This window comes from Euprymna scolopes, chromosome 45, assembly GCF_053919585.1.
Source record: "Euprymna scolopes isolate OS-2025 chromosome 45, ASM5391958v1, whole genome shotgun sequence".
Lineage (NCBI taxonomy): Eukaryota > Metazoa > Mollusca > Cephalopoda > Sepiida > Sepiolidae > Euprymna > Euprymna scolopes.
Window position 1 is genome coordinate 41242759 of NC_136526.1, and position 19522 is coordinate 41262280.

General features: G+C 35.3%; 1 protein-coding gene across 1 annotated transcript in view; it reads right to left on the minus strand.

Moving 5' to 3' along the window:
* Positions 1-19522, minus strand: part of LOC145269490 (mediator of RNA polymerase II transcription subunit 13-like) — a 292786-nt gene that overhangs the window by 65977 nt on the left and 207287 nt on the right. Inside the window, exons 10-15 of the mRNA XM_080125217.1 lie at positions 18454-18721; positions 12879-12915; positions 11885-12021; positions 9802-9892; positions 7038-7201; positions 2244-2401 (exon numbers count right to left, since the gene is read on the minus strand). Coding sequence (XP_079981343.1) covers positions 2244-2401; positions 7038-7201; positions 9802-9892; positions 11885-12021; positions 12879-12915; positions 18454-18721 — 855 coding nt within the window. The remainder of the gene's footprint in view (positions 1-2243; positions 2402-7037; positions 7202-9801; positions 9893-11884; positions 12022-12878; positions 12916-18453; positions 18722-19522) is intronic.

The following is a 19522-nucleotide window of genomic DNA, read 5'->3' on the forward strand; positions in this document are numbered from 1 at the left end:
GGCCTTGCCAACAGATTTGATGTATGTATTCCATTTAAGGTCAGGAGTAAAGGTCAATTCCAGAAGCTTGTCAAAACTTGAAGCCTCCTCAAGATGAGAGCCATTCATTTCAATTGATGCCAGATGGGGATCAGAACGTTGAGGATGAAGCTTGGTTTTAGATGCATTAAAAGTAACCAGCCACTTCTTTCCCCATTGTACCACGTGCTCAAGATACGAGGAGAGACAATCGGAGAGAACTTGGTTGTTTACTGTCTTAGATGTGCTACCATAGATGGTAGTGTCGTCAGCAAAAATGTCTACGAATGATGTAATGGTGTTATTTGGAAGATCATTAATGTAGATCAGGAAAAAAGTTGGGCTCAGGATGGACCCCTGAGGGACTCCAGCATTAATACTGTGAGCTTCTGAGTTTTACCCATCAACTACTATTCTTATGAAACTATCAGAAAGAAATGATTTAATAATTAAGACATTTCCAGTTATACCATAGCTAGAGATCTTGTGAAGTAAACCTTTATGCCATACTCTATCAAAGGCCTTAGATATGTCAAGAGCAATTGCCCTAGAAAGTTTGCTTCCGTTGAGAGATTTGCTAATCCTATGAGATAACTATAAGCACATCTGCTGTAGATCTAGCAGAACGGAAACCATATTGTGTGTCACAAAGAAGGTTATTTTTGCTGAGATGGTTGATTACTTCTGTATTTAACAGATTCCAGCAACTTACTCATGACGCACAGGAGACTTATTGGCCTGTATTGTGACGGAGGGTGAGCGATCACCTGAATTCTTAAATACAGGGCATACTGATGAGATTTTCCAGGATGATTCTCCTTAAGACAATGTTTAAACAGTTCTGTAAGTATGGGCGCTAGTTCTGGTTGAAGTTTTTTGAGTATCTATGGAGTTGTGACTTTGAGAAAGCCCACTGGTGCAAAGTCTCTTCCCATGCACCACATAACATTACTGTTGTCACAATATTATACAATTGTTGATAGAGGAGCTGATTTTAGCACTATTCAAGAGTTAGAGCTCTTGTACTACCAGTCGAAAACTGCACCTAGACAAACTACCAATTCTATACTCTCAACATGTCAGAATAGGAGCTGTTTAGACTAATAATGTTAACTAAATGACAAACAAATATCCTGATATTACCGTACTGAAGTTGGCACTCATCCTAGGCGGGTTAAACCGAGAATCTCTGAAGGAGGAAGTTTCAAGGGAATATCAAGTTCACAAGCAGCTCTCAGTTGCTTGTTTATAGCTGCCAGGGGAGATGACATTGTTACGTTTTTGCAGGGAGGTGTTGATACCCTCCTACATACAATGTCCGCTATTCCCAAACGGTCACCTATTTGTTACTGAACAGGCTCAACGTCGCTCAACATTGGTGATTTAACGAGAACCGGTGTGTCAACATGATATATCTTGATATTCATACAAGGCAGAAATAAAGGGTGGGACAGTGTCCATTGTTTTAGTCAGGAAATAAGACAAAACACAGATTGTAAAAGTATCAGTCCACATGATATTTTTTTTCGATATCATGACTTTTAAAATGAATAGTGTTGGGATGATTAATCGGAATTGGAACTTTTGGGGGTATCATAATCAGAAAAACGTGTGCCTATTTTCCAATGCCAAAAACGATTCTTTTGTCTTTTATTTGATTTTGTGCAAGGCAAAATTTTCCACTGCTGGTAGCAATGATAGAATAAGAAATTTTTATTGATATTAAACTACCAGTAAAACTAAAAGCGATAGATCATCCCCCACAACAGTATTTTAGGTTTAGGAAACTATCTACACATTTAATGTTTAATGTGTTTTTATGGTAATCGGGACAAAATAACTTTATAGTAAAATATTGAGAGATTTATATAGAATCGGAATTGGTAATTGTATTGGAATCGGGGAAAAATATTGGAATCATTCCATCACTAAAAAAAAGATATACATTAATGTGCTTGATATCAAAGCCAAATATTCTTCCGTCTTTTTTATTCTTTTCTTCTGCTGCTTGTGTTTTATATGTTTTTATTCTCGTTAATCAAGGTAATTTTGCATTTGTGTAAAAAAAAAAAATTAAAAAAAAAAAAGTTATATTTTTATATCTATCTGGATTGAAATTTAAGTTACTTTTATTAATTTTTTATTTAAAACAAATATATGAAAGTAAACAAAACAAAAAAACAAAAATCTAGAGGTGTTGCCAAAAATGTGGATAAACAACTTACCTGGGCGCATGTGACTGATATTGCCAAGAAGGTTTATATTCAGGAAGCTGAAAATTTGACAACAAAGTGTCATGGGCACTCGGCAGCTCGACTGGAGCATATTTAGTGGAGCCGACAAAACGGGCCAACTTGGGCGGCTTGAATACACACGACCAGTCCTAGGAAAGAAAACAAAAACAAATAATACTGATCGAACGTGAATATTTTAATGATTTAACAGAAATAAGCAACATTCTTCTAATCTGATGGACCACTCAACAAGCCTGTTATGCATAGTTAACGTCACTTTTCCCTTTGAGGGTTCAAATGCTTTTTTTTATTATATTTTATAAACTCATTCTCCTGTCTTTATTGTTCAGCAGGTCAATTGCTTACGAACTCCAGTCTGTATGATCTTGTCTAATCATTTGTTTCCAAGTCTTCATTGTCCAGCCACTTTTCTTGCAATTTAAGAACTTCATTCATCTGCAACAGTTCATCAAAGAGGACGAATGCTCTACATAACAAATTCATCTTTAGGATATAATGCTTTCAGCAAAACCTCCTGCGTTCCATACCGCAGATCCATTTAATCATGAGCTTGTCATTATGTTGACATCAGGTGAGTGAAATGGTGAGGAGCCAACACTTCCAATCATAACACGATGCTGCTGACATAGTTGCTGGTTTATAGTCAGCTAATGTACTTCCTAACTTCCCGTGTGGCTGCTACCGGAAGCAGTGACAAGGCAAATCTGTTCCTTCACCTTTTTTCTCTCACGCCTCTATCTCCTCTGCGCATGTATTCGTTTTTTTTTTTTCTTTTAAATTACATTTTACTGATCGTTTTTTTATTTAATAATCAATGAAAAGTTTCTTTGGCCTTATTTTAATTACAATTTATTGAAATTAGTTTCGTTTTTAAAGAATTATTGAAAACACTTTAAATATTTAAAAACTATTTGCAGAATATTATGTACTAGCAGTTCAGCCGGGCTTTTCTCGTACTCTATGTACTGTTCATAACTTTATGTTCACATATATATATATATATATATATATATATATATATATATATATTAAAAGGTTTGACTGATGTCCAGGTAATCTACATCTAAAATTTCAAGTATTCAGACCCAAAATTGGCGGAGGAGTTTGGTAGAGTCTGCAAAGGTCAAATCCTTTAACTTTGACCTCTTGGCAACCAAATTTTTGCCAAAAAATTAATTAAAAAGCTTGCTGCATGTCTGAATACCCTTTATATGATTTTTGACCCCTGGGCAGACAAATTTTCGGCAAAAAAAAAAAAACCGATAAAACTTGTCCTGTATGAATACCCTTTATGTAAAATTTCAAATGTTTAGATAAAAAAATTGGTGTGGTAATTTGGTAGAGACCACAGAGGTCAAATTTTTTTAAAACTTTGACCCCAATTTTGACCCCTTAACATTTTTGGGCTCAAATCATATTAAAAAGTTTGATCCATGTCCAAGTAACCTACATTTTAAATTTCAAGTGTTTAGACAAAAATTGACGGAGGAGTTTAGTAGAGTTTTCAAAGGTCAAATCGTTGAACTTTGACTCCTTGACAGCTAAATGTCTGGTCGAAAACTGATTAAAAAGATTTTCCCAAATCTCAATACTCCTTATGTCAAACCCCGAGTCTGTAGACTAAAAATTGACAGAGTAATTTGGTAGGGAAATGTACACAGAGACACACAGACAGACAATTTCACTTTTTTAGATATATAGATTGGATACATTTTTTATGATGTTTGAAATTTTATTTTGATTTCAATACTTTCATAAATGTAATTATTATATAAATTCAAGCAAAATATCTTATTTTTAAAATTCCAAAACAGAAAAAAAAAGCATTTTTATAATTTCATAAAAATTTCTTGTAAAATTTCAAATTAAATAAAAACTTATTTTTTTAATGTTATTAATAGTGCAAATAAAGACTAAATTGTGTTATTTTTATCTTTATATAATTTTGTTAATTTTTATTGTATATTTTTCGATAATGTCCTTTTCTTACATTTTATTTCAATAAATTGATTCACAATAGAAATGCTGAACAAAAACGTACAGAAACTCATTTGCCTTGTCACCGCTCCCAGTAGCAACCATGCTAGAAGTGAGGAAGTAAGTTAGCCGACTATAATCCAGTTGCTATACAACTTATTTCAGATGTACATGGAGACAACTCCGAATGTTCTTATTTATTTACCTTCCCAGTAAATCAAAGTTAAACACAAGTTTGGTTTTTAATGGGCATAAAATCCAGCTCCCCCCAAAAAAGGGCCATTTTGGATTGGAACAAAAATACAAATTGCTCAAGTCTAGAAGGATTTCTTCAGCGACCGAGGACTGAATAGAATAAGTGTAGCATCAGAACAGATGCTACACTTTGTTAATAGCCAATCAATTCAGCGAGTCAACTGTTTCTAAATTCCACCTTGTAGAGTCTTTGTCCAATCATTATGTTAAAGTTTTCTTTAGTCAGCCAAAGTTTCTACGTTTTAAGACACCAATGCTTCTTCAACGTTTCATCTATAAGGATGAATGCTCCGTATGATCATAGCTGTGTAACCGCTACATCCTTAAGAAATCATCCATGTCGATCAAATATAATGCTTATAGGAATTCCTCCTACCTAACGTGTTGGGTTTGATCAGATTTCACACTGCAGATTCATCTAATCATGTCGTCATGCTGCCGTCGTGTAAGGGGAATGGGTAAGGACCCAACATTGGGTGTCGTATAACATGCCTCTGACATAGTTGTTATGCAACTTGTTTTAGACGTAGAAGGGGGATAGCAGTGATTTTTTTTATTCCATTTTCACCCCAAACAAGGCACAGTGCCACTTTGATGTATGGGGGCTACTATCGGTGACATGTTGCAAGGATACTATCTAGGTAGTTGAGCAGCAAGATATTTGTTTGCATTACACTTGAACTTCTGCAGGTCAGTACATATGGAGAAGCAGAAACCTGGAAGGAAATTCTGAAGTCTAGCAGTTCTGGGGGTAAAAGCTTTCTACACCTAGGCCTCTCACTTGTGTAAAGGTGGTACTTTGCTGCTTGTCAAGTTTTTCGGGGGGAAATTTCGTTGAAAAGGTACGAGGGCTTGTAATACGTTGGAGCACCCACCATGAAAATACTTGTAAAACAGGCGGAGGGATGCAACATTTCATCGATGGGGCAGAGGTCGAAGCTTAGATGACAGTCCAGGACTTATCAGGTTGGCGACTCTCTTTTGAACCCTGTCCAGGAGTGAGAGACCAGTAGCAGACGCACCAGTCCAAATGTGACAACAATACTCCATACATGGGCAATCTCATCAGAGGTCACAGCTCACAAATCATCCTTTGTGTTTTTATCGAGTTAATATCTACCAAATGCACTCAGCATACATCCTAGATGTCATGTAATCGATCTGATAAAGGGATGGTTCTTTATTAAATTGATTATCAATATGTTGGATTTGTCACAAGAATCTTCTACACCTAAGGTTTAGATTCAGAGCTAACGTAATTATAAAATATATAATTTCTTACCTTTGACAATTATTGCTTCTTCATTAGAGCAAAATTCGAAAATCAAAACATTGAATTTCAAGTAAAACCAATGGTATCTACTTAATTGTCATGTCACAGTAATGAACATATCCAAAAATCATGAAAGATGATACAGTAGAAAATTAATAATTAATGAAAATAGCTTTCAAAGACAACTAGCAAAAATTCAGTTTTGTAGAAAAAATAAACCGCAGAGTTTAAATTGTAACAGATAATTACTTTCCAAAAACTGAAAATCTTAAGCCAATTTAGCAAAACTCAATTTTTTTGCTAATTGTCTTCAAAAACCGTTTTCATTAATAATTTTCTACCTTATCATTTTTCATAATTTTTGGATATGTCCAGTACTGCGACATAAGTAGATACCATTTGTTTTATTTGAAATTCAGTATTCCAATTTCGAAAGTTCGCTCTAATAAACAAGAAGTATCTGATGTCTATATAAGAAAGTATTCACTTTAAAATGAAAGGATGAAGGATAAGATAGCTGTTGGCTATGTTTGAAAAATTAAGCTAATTTTGTGATACCATCAATTTTCAAGTAAACATATCATTTCTTTCTTTCTTGATAATCATTTATTTTGTATCCACTTTTCTGTTAATTATTAAACACCCCCCCCCCCCTCAAATATCTCTTATCATTCGGAATTCTACCAAAATAGGGAAATTCACATCCTCTTCAAAATGTTGGAAATTTACATGGGATCTTGTATTTATTACATTAAAAAATATGTGGTACTCGTACAGTTTAATCAACACATTAAAAAATGAAAATAGCGGAAAAAGTTTATACTGTACGTTACAGAATTAAGTTCTCCGGAAAAAAAAAAAAAAATAAATTAAAAAAATATCAAGTAGTTTTTTTTTTACAGCGAAAAAACAATTTATGATACCGAGCGAAAGGTTCGATTTTTAGGAAGAAAAGTGATTATTAAAGATGGCAGGAAGTGTCGGCGCTTTAAACAGAGTTATCTCCCTGTGGTGCGTTAAAAAAATTAAAAAATGTCCAACTTCAACGTGCTGTCATAAAAACAGGTTTTTCCACTGTAAAAAAAAAAAAAAAAAAAAAAAAAAAAAATACTCAATAAAATTAAGTGAATTTATTTTTCAGAGATCTTCAGTCCAAAACGAGTACGTACAATATAACCTAATCCACCCTCCTCCCCCGGGATATTTTCATTTTTTAATGTCTTGATTAAACTGTACAAGTATCCAAAAAGTTTACTTACCTTACTGGAATCATTTACTATCGTGCTGTTGTCAACTTCTGTCTTGACACAGCTGTCTGGAATCATCGTTGTCTCCGGGGCAATGTCAGTTACTGTGCCGGGAGAGGACACAGGATTCTCCAGTGATGGTGGAGTGGGATACATCCTTGATAGTTCGGAAGCAGCTGAAATAAAGCAGTTTAGAATTAGTTAAAAAAAAATAAGTGTCGAGAGAAAAAAAAATTTTTTTAGAAAGGACAATCAAAATGTAGACAGGCTCATTTAAAAATAGTTTACAGTATTAAAATCACCCATAAGATCACTGAAGTTAAGCAACGTTGAGCCTGATCAGTACCAGATGGGTAACTATTTATGAATACCAGGTGCTGTATGTAGGATGACGTTGGCACTTTCCTGCAAGAACTGCAGGAAATGTCATCTTTAATGATTAGGATATACAAGTGACTGAGAACCACTTGTTAATTCCATATTCCCTTGGCATTTCGTCCTTTAGAGGAAGCTGATTCATCCCACTTTGGGTGAGTGCCATTGCATTTATACATTTACACACACTTCATGCAATGTAAATCTCTTTCCGACAAAGAAAGGAGGACAGCGGGTCCAAAGGATAAAAATATTATGGTGGAAAGGGGTTGTCTTACATATGAACGAGCGAGAAGATATAAGGGAATGGAAGCGCTAGTATTTAATAAGACAGGAGGAGTTACTTTCTCTTGGACAAATTTGGCTTGCACAACTAAAAACAGACAAGAATTTTCATTCATCTATCTAAATTGCTTCTACATTTTTTCTTTTTTTTTTTGCTGTTTATTACCAACTAGCGGGGGTACCCGGCGTTGTCCGGGTGTTTAGAGGTGTATATGTGCTTGAGCCGGGGGATCAAAACAAAAGAATAAGTAATCACCCTGTTTAAATATTATATTATATAAAAAATATTGTTAAAAAAAAAAAAAAACTAACGTAAGGCAAACAAACGATGCTAAAATTTCTTAAAATCGGAACAAAACAAAAACAAAAGAAAACGTGAATGTGATGGAAAAAAAAACAAAAAAAAAAAACAAAAACGAACGTTAAAACTTATTTAAAAAATCTGAAAAATAAAAACAAAAAAAACCCCATAAAACATAGCTTAAATAACTGTTTCAATATTAAAAATTGAAAAGAAAAAAGAAAAAAGAGAAAAAAAAAAAAAAAATACATCTCACACCACAATTCGAACTCACAACCTTTAGATAATGACGCCACGCTCTAGCCAAGTGAGCTAAGAGGACGTTGATGAAATTGGGTTGTTTTTTTAAATATTTATACTAAATCATGTTCCGACGTCATTTGCTCAAGCGTAGAAGCCATCTTGTCATGAGAGGACGGTTTTTTGCTACCCCCTCCCTGTACAAAAATGGCTAGTTTAGGGTGAAGGAATTAATGTTTTGGGCCAATTTTTCAATATTTGTCGGGCGAAGGTTCGAGCTTGAAAATGATACCTATTTGACGAAAATCCATGGCCTGTGTCGAAAGTTTTTGCGAGACATACAAACACACACACATTTTCGCTTTTATATATATATATATATAGATGTATTGAAAATGTTGCTCAGCATTAGGAAGAAGCTTTAATAGAAAATAGATTATTAATTATATTTTTTTTTTTTTATTTAATCATCATTTTTTTTTTTTTTTTGGAAACATTTTCAACCCCCCAAACAGGGCATATTACCACTCCAAATGTAAAGGACTACTATTTGGGATCGTGTCTAACAGGGAATGGAGGAGAATTGAGCAGCAAGATGTCTGTTCACAATACATTTTAGCTTCTGCATGTTAGTATAGTCAGGGGAAGCAGGAAACAGGGGAGGGAAATTCTAGCAGTCTAGCAGTCCGAAGAAACAAATTATTTGAATAGAAAGCATTCCAGTATCCAGTGACCTCAACGGTATCGGGGTAAAATTTTGCTGCTTGTCGGAAGTATATATGCCGAGGGGGAGGGGGCACGAGTGCTGTGAGTTCATCAGAGCACATTCCATCAAAACTCTTGTAAAAGAGGCACAGGAATGCGACATTTCAGCGATGGGACAATGGCTGGAACTTGGCCGATTGTGCACGACTTATTCGATTCGAGACTTTTTTTTTTTATCCCTGTCTAAGAGTGAAAGACCAATGGCAGATGCGTCAGCCCAGATGTGACAACAATACTCAATGCATGGGTGGATCGTACCTTTGTAACGATATAGGATGCTCTCTAGTGTAAACAACTTTCTCACACGGTAGAGAGAGAGAGAGAAAGAGAGAGAGAGAGCCCACATTTTTTGCAGCAGCCTTGGCAATGTTCTCAATGTATTTGTTCTAATTCATGTTGCCTGTGAGCGTTAGAAACATGCATGGAGATGCAAGACTGCAGCAATGGGAAAGAGGCTGAAGCTTAGTACCTATTAGATTAAAGCCATGTTTTTAATAACTCTAGGAGGAAAAGAAGAGTGATCAGTGCACCAGTTCAATATTCTTTCCAATATCTGATTTATAAGTAATATGGCCTCCTTCGCTAAAGTCCGTCTCAATATCCAGCAGTTCAATATGAAAGTCTGAAAAATTATGGAGTCATTTCCATGTGCAAGGTTTGCTGTCTTAAGGTCTGTTCTAATATTTGAGAAGTTGATTAAGATATTCATCCCTGAAAACGAAGCCTATGTCATGTGGCATGATAAAGACCATACTATAAGAAATAATTGGCGCTTCTATTTAGAGCTTCCAAGATCATGCGAATACTTACCTATGGTGCCATTGGAAATGATGTTTGATCCCTTACTTCCTTTGTGGTTCTCCTCACCAGATTTTTGGTTAGGGATTTGTTGATCCTGAAACTGAAGAAATAATGGATTATTAAAGGAGAAACACTGAAATTGACAGAGAAAAAAACTACATAAGAATTGACGAGAAATTACTCAAAAAATTTATTAGCAGAAATAGAAAAAGACAAAATCACACATTACAGTAGGAATTTCAAAATGCAACAAGACACTTTTTTTGGGGTCTCAAGAGAGGAATGATGAACTAGTGTTTGTTTGTACTCAGAGATACTGTTAGGTATATGTGTCATACGTTCTTGATGTATGAAACTCTGGCTATAGTCAGCTAACGTACTTCCTAACTTCCGGTATGGCTGCTACCAGAAGTGCTTTTATTGTTTTTCAGTATTTCAATTGTGGAAAGATTTATTGAAAACACATTTAGAAATTTCAATTAAGAATTATTGAAATTATATTTTTTTTTGTATTTTTTTAAAGAATTATTGAAAACACTTAAAAATCTTTAATTTTTAATTTTTTTTTTTTATCAAATATGCAAATAAAGACTAATTATGTTATTTTTATTTTTTATAATTTTCTTATTGTATATCTTTCAATAATGCCCTTTTCTTATATTTAACTAGCGAGGGGTACCCGGCGTTGCCCGGGTGTTTTTCGGGGTATGTGAAAAAAAACCCCCGAAAATGTAAAAAACGAAGCCTTCACGACGCGCAGTTGGAAAATGGTAAAGTGTTAAAAAAAAAAAAACAGGTGCACGTTTTTGATTGACGTGACGGCGATAGGTATTCAGCAGTTAGCATTTTTTGCGGGACAGTTTTGAATGAGGTCAATAAATCGGTTTGTTTGTTTTTAAAAATCCGCTCCCTGTTTATTAGGAGGAGCGAAATGAAAGCTACAGTCTGATATGACGAAGTCGACATTGAACAAACGTTACTTAGCTCTCTTGAGACAACTGGCTTTCGGCCTGTGATTAGAGTAGAGTTTCGCTTTTTTTTATACCGAAAACCGAATGTAACGCGTGCCGATGCGGGGAAATGTCGAATAATTAACGTTTGAAAGTCAATAAAATTAAATAGACAGGCGAGCTCCGTGTGTAACTCTGAGATATTACAATTTATGGATGATATAAAAAGTTTTAAGAAGTTGTGACCCGAGCAAGCGCTTCTCTGAAAGCGTACATACATACATACATTTTCGCTTTTATATATATAGATTTCAATAAATCTCTTCACAATAGAAATACTGAAAAACAATAAAAGTGAAAGAACTGGTTTGCCTTGTCACCGCTTCCAGTATCAGACACACCGGAAGTTAGGAAACATGTTAGGTGACAATAATCAAAACTCCCTTCCTGTGTATACGAAGGTCATTCCAAAAGTGAAGCTTCAGGTTTTTTTTTTTTTTAAAACTCAAAAAGAGCTATGAAGACGAGAGTGGTACCATTAAAATGAGCAACCGTTTGTGCTCCAGAATTTATTTTTCTACAGTCACCACTTTTCTAAATGCACTTTTGCCAGAAATTCAATAATACATCTCTGCTTCTGATGCACATTGCTTTCTTAGAATCTCACACCATCAATATCTACAACAGAGAGATGAAACGTTCAGGTCATGAATGCCCAAGTCCAGTCATCATAACAATGCAATGTGCAATTCCCTTTGATCCATTCGTGTGGAATAAAAAAGATAGGAGGCATTACTTTTGGAACGCCCCCACCCTCCCCATACATTAATAGTTGAGGGCATAAGCATTATCCTAGACCATCGATAGTGAAACCCTTGCAAGACCACTTGATTTTATAAGAATCATTTATCCGATATGTAAGGTGCACTGCAGAGTGTGTAGCACTTTCTTAGGAGGAAGTTGTGCGCCTCAGCTGTTATGCTCTTTCACTGTATAAATTTGTTTTGTAATTGTTTTTGTAACGGTCTTCAACATAAATTCATACAGTTGACTACACGTGATCTTTATTCAGACTCACCAGCACACTGGTTTATATGAAACAATAGATTGAGATGCACTCAATTCCGTCAAATAATACTTACTGTTTCATCACTGCTATCGTCACTCTCAAAAATATGATCTAGATCCATGGGGGTAGGGAAGAGATCCTTCTCTGTAGTGAGACTATTGGATACTGGTAAAGAGCAGGACGCTGGAGGTGATCCCACTGAGGTCATATCTATTAAGGAAAAAAACAAAACAAAAAACATTTCATTGAGAGAAAACAACTAATGTACAGAAAACTTTTAACAAAAAAAAAAAAAAAACAAACAAACAATAAAAAAAACATTTATTCCACAAAGTTTTTATATATATATATATATATATATATATATATAAAAATAATTGACTTTTAAGTAAAGGAGTTTTCCAACAAAAAAACTTGGGATAAAAACGACTTGTTTTATATATATAGTTTTAAAGAGTGAAGTTTCCTCTCTTTGATGGTGGTCAAGTGGTTAATGACACAGACTGATGACCTGGGTGTCCAAAGTTTGAACCTAGTTTGTTTCACAAAAATCGCTTTGAGTTGAGACCCTCCCTAATTTCCAATGTCTTTTAAGAAAGAATTTTGACTAGAAAAATATCGGGGTAACCAATGCCAACAATAGAATCTTTGAATTACACACATTAAAAGAATACTCATCTCAGGATGGGTAAGATTAATTTCCCAAGAAGAAGTTTTGCATCACTTTTATACCCATTATGAAATAAAAAATTAAGATATAATGATACTAAACCTTAGAATCGTTCTTTCAATTCTGATCAAAATCCATTAATTGATTTTAATTCTCAAAGATGTTTAAATTTAAGCTTCAGGAATCTTAACAAATAGAAATCCACTTGGCATCTAATGACTATGGATCAAATTTAATGCAAATCTGAAATATTTAAATTTTCAAATTGGAGGTTGTGTCCATCTTATGCTCCCTAAAATCCTTTGAAATACCCCTTAAAGAAACCGAAAATTGAACAAATGTGTTAAAAAAAAAAAAAAAAAAAAAGAAAAAAAAGAAAAATCAAAAAGACACTCACTGTTTCCATTGAGCCGAGAAGCATCCTTTTCTTCCTCCTGTAAAAAAAATTAAAAAAACGTAATAGAAAGTTAAATTTAAAGCTCGAAAATCATTATAGCAACCAGCAAAATCATGCTTGCTCTTCTACAATATTTTTGTAAGCATATTTAAAAAAAAATGAACGGTACTTGTACAGTTTAATCAAGATATTAAAAAATGAAAATATCGAAAAAGGTTATATTGTACATATCCGTTATAGAATGAAGTTCTCCGAAAATAAAAATTCACTTAATTTCATCAAGTAGTTTATTTTTACAGCGAAAAAACAATTTGTTATGATACCGAGCAAACGGTAGTCATGTTTTGATTTTTAGGGAGAAAACCTAGTATTAAAGATGGGGAGGGAGTGTTAACACTTTAATCTGAGTTATTTCCCCATGGCGTGTTCAAAAAATTCAAAGATGGCTACCTTCATTACACTCTCATTAATAAAAACGTGTTTTTCACTAAAAAAAAAAAAAATACTTGATCAAATTAAGTGAAACTTTTTTCTGGAGATTTTCAGTCCAAAACGGAAACGTACAATATAATCTTTTCAATATTTTCATTTTTTAATGTCTTGATTAAACTGTACAAGCACTGAATGAACACATGCTACATCGTTCCCTCTCCATCCTGCACCGGAAGAGATAATGCCTGGGATGGTTTCATAAGAGAAAAAAAAAAGATGAACGTCATCCATGAGAATGGTATTATAATCACAGAACAGATACTACACTACCCTTTCAAAAGATGAGGTAAAGAGATAACGCACGAGAAGATAGCATCATGAGAAACGAACATATACTACACTACCCGCATCAGGCAGAGGTAATACCTGGGAGAAAGGTCTTGTCACAACAGGTACCTGAATTGAGCAGCATCGAAAAATAGCAAACTTAATTGAACATTAAAAGCTAGTAACAGTATAATTTTATCCTCAGACAATTTTCCCATTGGTTGAATATAAGCAGTTTTTTATTGTCTGCAATTAGTTTAGCATCATGCAAAGCTCTTTGTAAATAAAAACAAATCGAACACTGTGGGAGTGAGGGTGGGGACGTCAAGATTTGTATAACGCACTGTTAGATACCATTACTGACAGCACCGTTCCTGTAGCCTGTTGATTAGAGCTACTGGTTATCAACACGATGGTTGTTGGTTCAATCCTGGGCTTGGGATAGACACTGATTTAGCTGGACAAAAGATATTACTAATGGGACGATTCCGCTATATTTTCCGATTTTGATACAATTACAGATCCTGTTCTAAATTCTCAATTCTCATACAATTACCAATTCTGATTCTTTTTAATTTCTAAACAGAGTTGTATTCCCCACCCCACTTTGGAGGAGTTAATGTAAAAAAACATTAACTAGATAATGCACATATAATTTCCAAAACATATAAACACACTTATGGAGATGATCGGCAGATTTTCACTAGTAGTTTAAATTCAATAAATATTTATCCTTCCATCATTAATACGAACAATGAAAAATTAAGTTTTATCCAAATACAAAAACTATGAAAAGATTTGTTTTTGACATTGGAAAATAAGCACAAATTTCTCCGATTCCGATACCAACAAAAATTCCAATTTTTTTTTATTCCCGATTAATCGTCCCAACACTAATAAATATATATGATATCCAAAGAGACCATTTCGCTATATCACAGCTCTTCAGTGTAGCTAAACTAATATCTATTCCAAACCTGGTATCGAACCAACAGCTATCAAATTGATAGAACCTCTGTCCATTAAGGCATTGGGACAGATGCCATTAACAAGGATATCTAGCAATGTTTCAAACAAACATTGATTGCCACTCCCACAGTGCTCTATTTACAAAGAGCTTTGTATTTATGCTAAAGCATTAGCAGGCGATGTCAATTGCCAAGAGTGCCTGATCTAAGAAGGAGGTCTCAGTAAAAATAAGAAAATCTTTTAATTTTAATGAGCGAGTAAGTTATAAAAAATTCAATTAAGTTAAAACCTTTCATTTTACAGACATATCTTGTCTGTCATTCTGATAGTTGAGTACCTTCAAATGTTAACTAAAGTTAATGCTTGGTGCTTTCAGCAATGAACTCGTATACAAAACGACAAATAATTACAACTTTAGGAAAAACCTGTTGAACAAGCCACGCGTGTGTGGTCCCCCTCTCGTGCTGCATGTGATATGACGCCACAAAAAATAGTGATGAAATGATGAATGTGAAGGGCCAACGTTGCTTTCACATTTTCACCAAGTTTTAGAAAAATCTAATGAATGGGGCAAAAGTTATGGGGTAAAAAGTGACATTTTTTGCAATTTTGGAGCATTTGTGACCATTTTTGAGCCCCTGGGAATGCTGAATCCCAGTGAAAATGGACAAATGATACAGGTTCACACCTTAAGGCATGTATATTTGGATTCAGCATCATGGAAAACCACTATATAGACATACATATAAAGTTCTTGAGTAATATGAAAAAAGAGCTCCAAAAAGGCATTTTTTTTTTAGCCCTAAAAGCCCCAGAGGGATGCAACCCAGAATTTTGCCAGGGTCACTCATACTGGATTTATATTAAGAACAATGGCCTCCACATTTTGGCCAAGTTTCAGGAAAATCTAATGGATGAATCAAACGCTATGGGGAAAAAAGTGTAATTTTTGGCCATTTTGGGGCATTTGTTTTACCTCTTTTGAGCCCCTGGGGACACCAAATCTCAGTGTAAATGGACAACGGTGCAGTTTCAGGCCTTAAAACATGCATATTTGAGTTGAACACCGTGAAAAACAACTATATAGTCAGACAAAGTTTTTGTTGAGAAATATGAAAGAAAAAAAAAAGAGCCACAAAAAGCGGTGTTTTTAGCACTGAAAGTTCCCGGGGACACAAACCAGAATTTTTCTAGGGTCCCCCCATACTGGATTTATATTAAGAACATGGGCTCCACATTTTGGCCAAGTTTAAAAAAATTTAATGGATGGATCAAAAGCTATGGGGTAAAATGTGTCATTTTGGGGCATTTTTGACATCTTTTTGAGCTCCTGGGGGCGCAACAGGAATTTTGGTAAAAATTTTTTTTTTACTGTGCACATCTATTTAATGAAATACAATTTGTGGCAAAATTTCAGGAAAATCTAATGGATGGTTATCTGATAATAGTTCGGACTAACGGACGCATGGACACCACTGAAAACATAGGTCCCTCTTCGATAAATCGGGGGACCAATAAACTTTTAGATATCCATTTAAAAAAAAAAAAAAAAAAAAAAAAAAAAAAAAAAAAAAAAAGTGCAATTTTTGCTAAACTTTTCAGTCATCTACAAAAGTAAACTAGAATTTTCCTGGAGGTAACAGTTTTTTTTTTTTTTTTTTTTAAAGCTAGTTATTACATGACTTTCAGTAGATTTTGTTGAAAAAATTATGGAAATTAAAATGAAAATTTTTTTTTGAAGTTTCAAAACAAATTAATATTTATGGTCATTTCCTGGAATTTTCCCTGAAAATCTGGCACAGTCAATTTTCTGTGTTCATGCATGTATGACTTCTGTTGAAAAACTCAGACAACAAAGGTAAATATTTAGTTCTTTACCACTGCAAAAACTGTGACACTAGGGTTGGAAAGTGGGATTGAGATGTCAGCGCCCTCGAGGAGGGGTACTCTGGCTTGCAAAAAGTACCTGGGTATCCCTGTCGGCTTTAACTGATAAGGGTGCCTCAGGCGATTATCAATAAACTAACCCTTTTCCAAAGAGAGAAGGTAAAGCCTGGAGGGTGAACCTCCCTTCTAGAACTGCACAGAACCAGGATTACACAGCAGTCAAGAAGGACCGAGTCATTACAGGAATCTTCTAATAATCTCTATTGATTTTGGGAACCGAGGATAAAAATCCCTAGCTAGATCAGAAAACTAATGGAATAAGGACTATAGACAGTGTCCTCTTCCATCCTTGTAATTAAGAAAATAAAAATTATTCTAAAGCTACAGAGGAATTCACCAATTTTTATTGGAGAAAAAAAAAAAAAAAAAGAGGAAAAATTGTAGTGATTCATTTTGATTCTAAACCTGTTTCAGCATTTCTATTTTTCATGTTGTATATCAAGTGATCTTCAGTTCATCCAAAAAGATAGCCAAAGGAAATTAGATTATGAAGGGTTCAAGAAGTCAGGAATGACATGCAAACAGAGAAATTATAGTAAAGAACAAGTGTTATGCTATGTCATCAATACAGTTTAGGAACGTTTTTAGAACACAAGCCAATACAAAGCGAATCTGTACGGAGCGATGGAATAGGATCTGAAAACATGAACTACGAAAAGCTGGAGTTATACCCCTTTTATTCTCTCTACCAAAACAGCACTAATCCTAGGCAGTCCTTAGTCACATGTATATCTTTGACGTTAGCTTTTTGCAGTTCTTCCTCCTACATACAGCACCTGGTATTCCCAAATGGTCAGCCATCTGATAATAACCAGGCTCAACGTTGCTTAACTTCAATTCGTCTTCAGGACAACATTTCTGCTGGGTAAAATGTAGTATTTTCAGCCAATCTAATGCGTTAATCAAAGTGATACAATCTGACATGACATGGCAAACCCAGTCTACGTTGATAATCACTGAACGTCACGTCACAATATGGATTGTTAGCTTCTAATAAGATGAGCATGGATCTAGAAAATTCAGTTGTAAATTATCAGTTTAAATACGCCGCAATCACGTCGACACACCGGTTCCTGGCAGATCACTGAAGTTAAGCAACAATGAGCCTGGCCAGTACCAGATGGGTGACCATTTGGGAAGGCTAAGCGCTGTATGTTACATGCCAAGTCATAAGAAATTTCCAGGTTGGTATCTGGAGGAGCATTAATTCACTGGGAGAAATGCACCCCTCGTTTTGATTAAAACATACATCTCCAACCCACTATAGTCTTGAGTCTCTGGAAGGGCGTAGGCTATCTACAACTTTGTAGATGCTTTTGTAGCAAGGAGTTCTTTTTGCGGGGTGAGGGTGCTGGCCTCATGCCCAACCTTCCCAGAAGGTATATACAGCATCTGGCCTTCCCAAATGGTCGCCCACCTGATACTGGCCAGGCTCAACATTGCTTAACTTTAGTGATCTGGCAAGAACTGGTGTGCCAACGTGATAATGCCGTACACAAAACATGCATCTAGGAGAAGATAACTCTGATGACGTTGGCAGCAGGATGTTGGATGGCCATGAAAGAGGATAAATCTCTAACAGATCAATGGGTCTATGGTAGTTAGAGTTACGTTATTCGACTGCAGCTATGCGGATAATCTAAGGACAACAGATAGGTGCAAACAGGCAAGTCAGATGCCACTACACTGGGGAAGGTAATGGCAACCCACTCCATGTATTCTGCCAGGTTTAAAATCATGTAATGTCTTCAGAGGAATCGGACCAACAATGGACAGAAGCCTATGAAAAACACTAACCATGATTTCATCTTCGGCACGAACATGCCACGATACGAAAAGAAGAATTTAAAAAATCATAGCATTTGCAAACGTTGTGTGAAGTGTCACTGCGAAGACTTACCTTTATGGGTGACGATCGAAAGAGGTCATCACGGCTGGTCCGGAAGTTTCTGGCAGGAAGCGTGCCAAAAAGTGAAGAGGACTCATCTGTAAATTCATAAGGGTCATGGGCTGGAGGTTGAGGTGTGGCAGGTTTCAATGGCTGTTGTTTGTTGGATGATGGCGTTTGAGGATGCTGAGAAAAATGAGAGTTATGCTGCTGCTGTTGTTGAAAATGCTGGCTGTCTTGTCGTGATTCAAACTTTGGCCTTTTCAACCGGTTATCGAACCTAAAAAAGAAAAAAAAATATATATATATATATAGTGAAAACAAATGAAAAAGAAACATGGATATTTAGATATCTCCCTTCCATTGCAACAAAAAGGACTAGCCTGCAAAATATGCTTCGGTAGTCCTGTTGGCATTTCTATGTAGGGATCCCTCAGGCGACTATCAATAAAATAACCCGTTATCAAAACATGAGAGCTAAGCATGGGAGATGGACCTCCTAGAACTACACCAGACCAGAAACATATCATGGTCAACCAGGAAAAAGATATCTGAAGAATGGCTTAAATTCTGTTGGCTTTGGTGCTGAGGAAAATCCCCTAGCTTATTCATGAGATTCATTGATTCAATCTGTAAAAATCTTATTTTACACTTAATCATGACAGGTCAATGAAAATTCCTATATGAAAACTGAACTCATTACACTTGTACGGACAACTCATACTTGTGGGAATGTCAATTCCCAGCCAACGGACACACAGACACAAAACAGTACTCCTTGGCTAACTCGATTGTCGCCCTTTAACTCTGATAACCGGAGAGCAACACAGTCACATGACTTCCTGTTTCTTTTCTCTTCCTCTGAACTCTTGACCAGTCAACATGTAACTAAGAGCCACTCTGGTGGTTTTGGCCACCCAACAACGCTCCTGACTAACCCGTCAGCCTCTCATCAACTGCAAGTTAACGTTACTCCTTCTCAAAAAACTTTTATTCTTTCTATCTACATCCTTAATATTTCTCATGTAAATTTATGTAAATAAATCTGCATTCTTTCACTAATATATACCGGTATGTTTTT